Genomic DNA, 10,168 nt, shown 5'->3' with positions numbered 1-10,168 from the left:
GGTACTGTATCTAAGTTTTGCCCATATATATATATATATAAATAAAGATAGAAATTCTACTCCATTCAATTATAGTTAAACTAATAGAGTTAATTGTATCTCGGCCTTATATTTATTTGAAAATATAACTTGATCTTTAAATGGAATACTATCCATTTCAGGCAAAAAGAGGTATCAAGTTCAAATGCTCCACACCTTTACAACTATTGAATTAATTAATTTTTTTTTTTTGTAATTTGGTTTATCAATCCTTAATTAATAAAATATTAAAATCATTAGCCTTATTAAAAAAAATGGTAAGATTAATTCTAAATATCATCACTATTAGTTCATTGACTTAAAAAAAAAAAAAAAAAGTACAATCAGATCCGACCCGTTTGACGTGGCACCGATCCACTGTACAGAAAAAGTCCATTCCAGTGAGTGCGTGACTCACCTCTCTCTCTTTCCTTTTTAGGTTTTGAGTTTTTTATCTTTTTAAAAAATCAGCAAAAGCCCTCCAAAGGTCGCGTCGGTTTTTTCATTCGTTTTTTTTTTTTTTTTTTTTTTTGAATTCCCTCTCTCCCAAATTCAATAATCAATCAATCTTCACTTTTCTCTATTATTAGTTTTCACCTACTATAATAATAAATACTCACTCATCATTTCTCTCCCTCTCTCTCTCTCTCTCTCTCTCTCTCTGTGGATTTTATTGGAAAGTTGAAATTTTGAGTACCAAAATTTCAAAATCAAATGTCGGCTTCGACCGTGTCTATAACGGCGAACCCGGCGGCTCGACGCCGTCCAGTGGTGGCGTCGGAAAAAACCACCAACATCGAATTGCTGGGAACCGCCGCAACAAACGAAGCCACTCCCCCGCAAGCCACCGCCATCGAAAAGCACTCCAAAGATCTAAGCCACCACTCCATTCGCGGCGGCGAGAAGGACCTGTCGAAGAAATCGTCGTCCGTAGCGCCGAACAACCCGAACGTGGCTGTTCGTCGGGGTCGGACCAAGGTTGGCGCGACCCGGCCCGAACAGGTCCAACCCCGATGGGTTACGATTGCTCGGATTTTGGCTAAGAACTTGGTTCTCTTCGTTGTGCTCGCCGGGTTGGCTCAACTCGTTTACCGACTCGCTTTGAAGCCGAATCTCGATGAAAGCGGAAACGGAAACGCGTTTGTCGGAACGCACATGGAATTCGAGGGACGGATCGCTGAAATGGAAGCCTTTCTCAAAAAGACGGCGAAGATGATGCAAGTTCAAGTCGAGGTCGTTGATCGGAAAATCGACAACGAGATCGGAGGGTTAAAGAAAGACTTCGCCGAAAAAATTGAAGAAAGAAGCGGAATTTTGAAAGAATTGGAAGCGAAGAGTGAGAATTTAGAGAAATCTGTATCGGAATTGAAATCGAAGTCAGTGGAATGGTTGTCGAAGGAGGAATTCGAAAAGATATATGAGGACTTGAAAGCAGCGAGGAGTAAAGAGTATGGAGGCGACGGTGAAGGGAGTTTGAATGAGATAAGAGCGTATGCGAGGGAAATGATCGAGAGAGAGATAGAGAAACATGCGGCGGACGGGTTAGGCCGTGTGGATTACGCGCTGGCGACGGGAGGAGGGTCGGTGGTGAAGCATTCGGAGCCGTTTTCTGCTGGGAAAGGAGGGAATTGGTTCTTGAAAGGCGGTAGAGGTGTGGTTCATAACAATGCGGATAAGATGCTGAGACCGAGTTTTGGAGAGCCCGGGCAGTGCTTTGCGTTGAGTGGTAGCAGTGGTTTCGTGCAGATTAAGCTGCGGACGGGTATTGTCCCCGAGGCTGTTACTTTGGAGCATGTTGCTAAGGTGATGATGCTTATGCTATTGATGTTGTTGAATTTGTTTTTGAATTATGTGCATTTGTGTTATTTTGTTGAATTTGAGTGTATTATGAGATGTTGAATTGACAATAGACCCATGGATTGGATAGTTTAGACTTGTAGTTATCTGGGTCTTTAGGAAGCTGAAGATTTGATCTTTTATGGATTGTAGTGGTGGATATTGAATTTAGTTCTGAAACGTTTGATAAGGATGTTTTATACTTTTAGTAAGCTTTGCTATACCCGGATAAAGTATTATAGGGTTTTAACATTTGAAAGATTTGGTGGGATGGTTGTGAAAAATTATTTTTATGCATGAAAAGCAAATGGATAGATTATAATTATGCTAGATCATGTTTGCATTCATTTTTGCACCTTTTGTTTTGAACAATGTATGCCTGAAAGTAATATTTTTGGCAGAAACTGAAGTATTGTGTCTGAAGTTACCTAGTTTGTTCCTGGGTTCTCTTTCTGTGAGACTAAGGATTTATTATCTTCATTAGTTAGTGACAATTTCATAGTTACGAAACCCTAAAAAAAAAAAAAAAAAAGAGAGAGAGAGAGAGAGAAAAAAAGAAGAAATTTTTGGCAGAAACTGAAGTATTGTGTCTGAAGTTACCTAGTTTGTTCCTGGGTTCTCTTTCTGTGAGACTAAGGATTTATTATCTTCATTAGTTAGTGACAATTTCATAGTTACGAAACCCTAAAAAAAAAAAAAAAAAAAGAGAGAGAGAGAGAGAGAAAAAAAGAAGAGGCAACAGCGTACTGTTTCCCTAAGAGTGGGGAGCATTTTTAAACTATGAAATCTGGAGTCCTTTGAAGCTCAAATTGATTTTTGGGAAGGACGTGTCCTCAATTTAGTGGGTGATATGCTATATATTCCCGTTTACTTGGAATCAGATTAGTAATTAGCAATAATATTAACTATGGATTGGGGTGGAATTTGGGGTATTCTATTATGACTTATGCCCAAGGCAGGGTGGGAAGTGAAGACATACTTGTAAGCCTGACTTGAAGATATCTTGGAGAGCAACAGAAAGTGGATGATTTGAAGTTTGTTTCTATTACAATATTATGTGGGGCACTATTGGATCTTCATTTCCTTGGTGGAGCATTTTGGTTGTAAGGTTACCAAGTAAGATTTTTGCAAGGACAACAGCATTGGGGAAAATAATGACGGTGGACAATCTCTGAAATGACATATCATTATTATTAATTGGTGTTGCATGTGCAAGAACAGTGTGGAATCATTTGAGCACTTTTTATTCCATTGTCAAATGGCTATTGATATCTAGTATTTTGTGTGTGTATTTTTTGGGACATTTTGTGTGATTCTCAAGACTATAATTGAGATGCTGGAGTGTTAGCAAGGAAGTTTTTGTTGTCATAGAATTTCAATAATTTGAAAGGTTGTCCCCTTGGGGGTTGTGGAAAATTTGGCAAGAAAGAAATAGGAGAATGCTTGTTGGAATGTCAAATCGCTATTGATATCTAGTATTTTGTGTGTGTATTGTTTGGAATATTTTGACTGATTCTCAAGACTATAATTGAGATGCTGGAGTGTTAGCAAGGGAGATTCTGTTGTCATAGAATTTCAGTAATATGAAAGGTTGTCCCCTTGGGTGTTGTGTGGACAATTTGGCAAGAAAGAAATAGGAGAATGCTTGTTGGAAGTGAAAGTCCTAGTCATGTAATATCATCATTGGAAAGGTCCTTGTATGATTAAACGTCTGCCTGGGAAACATTTCCTCATTGTCTTTTCTTTATTTTGTATTTTTAGTTTTTAAATATGAAATTATAACTGTTTTTTAGGAGTGATTTGGTCCACATCCTGTATTTGAACCATATCTTCTTTCTTCTTTTACATAAAATTATTTTTACTTAAAAAAAAAAAAAAGGCCCGAGTTGACGGATGGAGTAATTTTTAAGGAAGAAGACATGGAATTTTAGCCTTTTTTAGCGTTGTAATTGCATGGAAGCTTAATATAAGGGTTGGAAGCTTATGTATTAGTTCATATTTTGAGGTGCGAATAATTTTTAGATAGAGATGTTGCACAGGTGAACTTTTGCCCCAGCTCACCTGGTTAAGTATGCACTTGTGAGCTTTTATTTCCTGAAAGTTTCTAAATTTACATGAAGTCTATTTGAGAAACAATAACCTTTTAGGGTGCAACAATAACCTTTTTAGTTGATGATTTTGGATCATTCTGTTTAATTTTGGTTGGGGAAGGCAAAGGCCTGGAGAAAGAAGAATCTTGGGTAAGAGTTATATGTTTTGAGGTTCTTCTTGCGGTGTGACTTATGAGGCTTAGCAGTCATTGAAAACACAGCGAACTCATGTACAGTTAATTGTCACCAATTGCATAGTTAAATGTGGCAGGGTTAGTATTTTACATTTTTCATAATGTGATTTAATGGTGCATATGGTTTTGGCAGTTGGTGGATTATAATTTGTAGTTAATCTGTAGTAATTTAGTGGGTGAACAGAATGATTGAGTTGGTTTGTTGAAGTTGGTATCTTCCCTACTCAGTTAGGGTGCAACAATAACCTTTTGGAATATATGACCATATAGGGAAAGAAAAATCTGAAGTAGTAATTAGTCAAAATGATATATACTAAAATTTAAATTGAGTCAGTCTTTGACCTAAGAAAACCTCATTCAAATGTGAGAGGATAGAAAATGGAAAGTGGAGAGACATAAGAGACAATGGGGAAAAAAGAGAAGAAAAAAGAAACTTGAGGGAGGATGGTAGAGAGAGAGACATATAGGATCTCTGAAATGAAGAAAATTGCAGCCCTCTGATGTTGGGCAGAAGTCTTAATGGACTTTGGTACCAGTTTTGATGTAGGATCTTTAGAAATTCGGAGCTTATTTAGGATTTCTTTTTTGGAGATCTTGAAGGTTTCTTAAATAGGGTTTGATGTTTAAGATCTTAGGTAATGTCAAGGAATTAAAAGAGTGGATCTTGAATGAATCTGATGGTTGTTTGGTGCCAGAACAGTAAAAAGAACAAGGCACAAAGAACAATAAACCTAACAATCACACCTGGTTTCCCTAGGCAATTACTCTTGGGTAGGAGAAGGCAATTGCACCATCAAGCATTAAAATAAGCTTTTGAATTTCATTAAATTTGATCTTCTTTATATTTATTTTATTGATTGCATAGAAGCCCTTATATATCATAGGCTATTGCTAAACCCTTTCCTAAGTAGACTTGGGCCCATAGATAACCTTTTCCTAGAAAAAACTAGGATTCTTAATAACAAAGAAAAGCATTTAAGAACATTTAACCAAGTAGAAAAAGGACCAAAAATATAAAGTAAGACTCATGGGTCTCTAGGGCCTCCAGTACAGTCCATTGCAACCCATTCCTGAAAATTAGTAATTTACCAAACTATCCCTGTTCCGGTAAAAGTTTCTTATAAATGAACCAGAAACTTTCTAACATCAGGAATCTTATAAGACGCAGTGTTTACTATTTAGCCTATGAAATGTGCCAAGAAGGGCCCCCATCTAAACTAGATCACAACTCTTGAATAATTTGATATATAAATTTATAAACTTGTATTTTCTTGAACTCTTTACTGTTTGCATCACCATCTCACATGTGCATGGCATATAGAAGGATTTAATAAAATCATTTTACCAGAACGGTGGAGGACGGTGGTGGATGCTAAATATGGTAGTATGTGAGGCGGTTGGTGCTCCAATTCTGTACAGGGGCCTTATGAATTTTGCCTTTGGAAGAGTATTAGGAAGGGTTGAGATGGGTATGTTAGTTTTAGGGATGTGTCAGTAGCAGATTTGTAATTCTATTAGGGGATAGTTATCACTGGAATATTAGCTTTGTTCGACCAGCACAAGATTGGGAGTTGGAATCAGTTGCATCTTTTTTATATTTATCATTCTGGTTCAATGAGAAGTAATGAAATGGATTAGCTTTGCTAGAAACCATCTCCCAAGCAGATTTTTCATGTTAGAAGCTAGATCCTACTATAGGGTCTCACAGTCTACCACCCAACCCCCTTTTCCTTGGAAAACCCTATGGAAGTCGAAAGTGCCCACCAAGGTTAGTTTCTTCCTTTGGACTGCTGCTTTGGGAAGGATTTTAACTATTGATAATTTGAGGAGGCGTCAAGTTGTTGTAGTTGACTTGTATTGCATGTGTAAGAGAGGTGAAGAAACTATTGATCATTTAATTATGCTCTGCTCTATAGCTAGAGAATTGTGGAATTTGGTGTTTCCATTATTCGGGGTTCAATGGGGGGTGGTGGAACTTTTGGCCACTTGGTTTCACAAATTCAACAAGCATAGATCTGCAGTGATATGGGCCATGATCCCTCATTGTCTTATTTTCTTATGTGGGGTATTTTGCTTGAAAGGAATGCTCATACTTTTAAAGGAAGTGAGAGATCTATTCATGATTTGAAGCTATCTTTCCTCTAGACCTTATTTGAGCGGACAAATGCTTCGGGTGTTTTTTTTCTTTTGTTTCTTTGGCTGATTTGCTTGATTGTTGTAATTTTCATGCATTGTGGTTTCTTTTTGTTACATCCTTAGCACACTGCCTATGTGCTCTAGTTCCTTGTGTTCTCTTTGTTTTTATTCAATGAAGTATTATTTACTTATCAAAAAAAAGTTTTGTTCATTGGTGGATTTGGCCCCCCTCTCCCAAAAAAAAAAAAAAAAACTAGCAGTTTTGATTTTATCCTACTATCCAAGTTTTGTTCATTGACTGATTATATCTTCTTCTTCTTCTTATATATATATATATATAATTGCTAATTTCTGAATCTTCATAGGTGTTTGAAAATTTTGATTTGTTATTTAAAACTGCCGTTTTAGAAATTTTTTTATTGCCAGTCTATTGGGAGGATGTTAATTTGATTCCTTCAGATGTTTTAAGATGTCAAATGGAGAGCAGCCTTTGGGCTTGGCATGAGCGCTTTTTGGTAACATGCCACTACTATTATACATTGTAGTTTCCCTGACTAGAGGGATTCCTTTCCTTTCTCTCTTTATGGCTGACTGTTCCATTTTCTCACTTCTGGGTTTTTGTTGGATGCCTGTTAAGAATAGTTCAATAGTTTTGCCTCCACATAAGTCTGGGACCAAAATAGTGGTTTGTTCTAATTTAATTTATTTCAGGTTTAGTTAGATTAATGAGGGTGTGGATTCAAGACCATGAGTGCATGTGTAACTTACCAACAGGGGAAAAAAACTAGCAGTTTTGATTATCAATCACTTCTTGTGAATGGCCTATTAGGTTCTGCAAAAGACACATCAGGCTTTGGACTGGGATGTGCCCCTGTTTAGGTTCCTTTCCTGCTCTGTTTTGGGGATTATTCTGTGTACTCTTGTTTTTAATGAAATATTGGCTGAAGTATCTAAAAGAAATCAGAATTTGTGCATTTCATGGTATTATTTTGCACCATCTAGATGAGGGGACGTGTATAAGGCATAGTTCTATCTTGCAGGTTGTATTTATTAAACTGTTGTGTTGAGATTCATTTGAGCCTTTTTTCTGTTTTGTTACTTGCCTTATCTATTCTGGACCTGTTTTATTTTTTTGAATTTATATTCGAGATTTACAGACCTGAGGGATTAAGATACAAGAGAAGTTTAAAAGTGCATCTTCTATAATGAATTTTTTTTTTAAATATTCACTGTAATTTGTGCTCATTCTTGTATACCTATTTTTTGCCTTACAAAGATTAGAAGAATTGACTACTAAGATTGCATATGTTATGTTTTATTCCCATTATCGGTTCTTCTTGAGTTTGCACTTGCTGGATTTCTGCATTGCTTCAGTAACTCTTTGTATGAGGAAAGCCTTTGTGCGTGGCTATTTCGCTACTTGCCTGCATTTCCAATTTGTTTTTCTTTTGCATCCTCATTACTCTTAATAAACTGCAACATCATTTGGTATCATTTCTGTTCTCTCTTTTTCTCTTGATTGCTTCCCTTTTTCAAATTGTGCTAACAATTGATTCACTTGAAAATTTATTTCGGAACAGAGCGTTGCATATGACAGATCCAGTGCTCCAAAGGACTGCAGGGTCTCTGGATGGCTGCAAGGGCATAATATGGACGTGGCAGTTGAAACTGAGCAGATGTTTCTTTTAACCGAGTTTACTTATGACCTTGAAAAGAGCAATGCTCAAACCTTCAATGTGTTGGACTCAGCAGGGTCTGGCATTATTGACACAGTTAGGCTTGACTTCACATCCAACCACGGAAGCCCTTCCCATACATGCATTTATCGCTTCAGGGTGCATGGTCGGGAGCTTGACTCTGTTTCTATGATGGCAATGTAGGCTATATCTGTCACTTTTCTTGTACTTGTTTCTACTTTCTATATTCTTTATTTAGATCTAGCGTTGAGACTTCTAACTTTCTAGTTACTAGATATAGACGTCTAGTCACCTGTGTTTCAAGTTCACTATTCTATCATGTTAGTGTTCATCAAATAGATGTTTATTTCATTTTGTGCTTGCTTTCTAGTTATGAAGGAGCTCAATTGACCTTACAATGTTAAGGTGAACTAAAAACCGTTTTAATGGGACAGTGAACATCTAATTTGATTGTAGACAAATGTAGAGTGAATGTAAGTTTGTTACATTTGTGTCAACATTTTCTCTCGTGCCCATATGGAGTAAATGAGTGCTCAATGTCTTGCTTGCTTCTGGCTGAAAAGGTAAAAGAAATGAAAAACTAGCGGCTTCCACTTCCCATCACATGGTGGTTTGATCTCATTGCTGATCAAATGGCAGAGGAGGTCAGGTTCCGAAGAAAAACTAGCCACTTCCACTTTTCAATTTTGGAAAGATCCAAAAGGCCGGGTCATCATGAACTCTACTACGTATGGTGCCTTCTGTCATTTGGGGATAGCCATCAGTGACAAATAGAACCAGAACTTTCATCTTTCATAATTTGAAGTATTGTAAGCTCAATTTTCTTTGGTTTTGTTGAATTTAATAGTTTTGTAAAATTAGGATTTATACTGAATTTGTTTTGAGGATTTTGTTGTTTTGAATACAATTGGAGCTTTTAGCATGTAACTGAGACTTGGAATTGAAGATTGGTAACCTCATTTTGGTTCGAAATTGATGAATTTTTGGTAAATGGCTTATTCCAAATGTAGGCCTTCATGAATATGGAATTTCGAATCATTAGGTCCGTTTGGTAATGTTGTTCTAGTAATGTTGTTTGTATTTTTTGGTAATTCGTGTAGGTAAAAAAGTATAGAAATACGTGTAATGTTATTTAAACATTGAAAACTGTTTAAAATATACTATCAAACAGCCCACAGCCCAACTTTAAATTTTACCGCCATCAACATCAAGCAGTTGTCTTCAACAGAACTTTAAACGACTGGTATCTCTCCAACCTCCATCAACACCACCTCCTCTGTTCAGTGGTCTCTCTCTCTCTCAATAATATAACATTAAAACTACACTTGGCCGCCTTGTCTCAAAAAAAAAAATGTCAATATGTTCTATAAAATTGTCAATATGTTCTATAAAATAATGAGGATCCTTTAGAGATCTATAATTTTCTTTTTCTATTTTACGTAAGAAATATTTTATTAAACAAGGTCACTTCATGCTCCTATAGCATGGAGTAAGAAAAAAAAAATGTATTAAAAAAAATATACAGAAGAAAAATACATTTTTCATGACCGTTTTATCTTCATTATCTGAACATTCAATTTTTAAGCAGAAATCTTCATCTAATGGAAGAATCTCCTTGTAGACATTAGTGGGCTCTTTTGATTTTCTATTATTATCAAATATATTATAGCTTCATATAAGCAACATTTCAAAAAATTTACCGTCCACCACAAGGCACTGCTAAGCCATGTGGAGAAATCGCTGATAATGAAGAACCCAATCATCAAAGAAGACAGACAGGGATAGAGGCCTAAAGGGCAATACTGCAAATAGCCTACTACCCGCCATATATTTTGATGGTAAATTTGACCGGTGCTCTAAAGCTAATGACACTAAACATTGAACATCAAGAATCTCTTACCTTTGGTTCTGGATAGAAATTCAAAATCTACATGGAAGAAAGGCATCGAAATCTATAGCCATATATAAATATGGGAATAAATTTTTTTGCCTATGAATGGCAGTATAAAACTGTAAAAGTACCCCTTGTGATTGGTTTAATCACTCTCTCTTCCATCAGATATGTTTTTCCATCAATCATAATGATAATAATAAACATCCAACTAAGGCATCAACGATAACCATTTTCAAGAACATGATATTATGGAATAAAGATTATATCAACTTTATTCTTGAACCAGAAGAATAAACAATGCAA

General features: G+C 36.3%; 1 protein-coding gene across 1 annotated transcript; it reads left to right on the top strand.

Annotated features, from left to right (window-relative positions):
• Positions 1–554: 554 nt before the first annotated feature.
• Positions 555–8,943, top strand: LOC111991763 (SUN domain-containing protein 1). Its single transcript, XM_024023565.2, has 2 exons — positions 555–1,821; positions 7,855–8,943. Exons 1-2 carry the CDS (start codon positions 733–735, stop codon positions 8,152–8,154), a joined length of 1,389 nt encoding a protein of 462 aa, XP_023879333.1. The 5' UTR covers positions 555–732; the 3' UTR covers positions 8,155–8,943.
• The last annotated feature ends 1,225 nt before the right edge of the window (positions 8,944–10,168 follow it).

This window comes from Quercus suber, unplaced genomic scaffold, assembly GCF_002906115.3.
Source record: "Quercus suber isolate HL8 unplaced genomic scaffold, Cork oak 2.0 scaffold_5, whole genome shotgun sequence".
Classification (NCBI taxonomy): Eukaryota; Viridiplantae; Streptophyta; class Magnoliopsida; order Fagales; family Fagaceae; genus Quercus; species Quercus suber.
The sequence above is the reverse complement of the archived record's forward strand: the minus strand, read 5'-3'. Positions and strand labels throughout refer to the sequence as shown.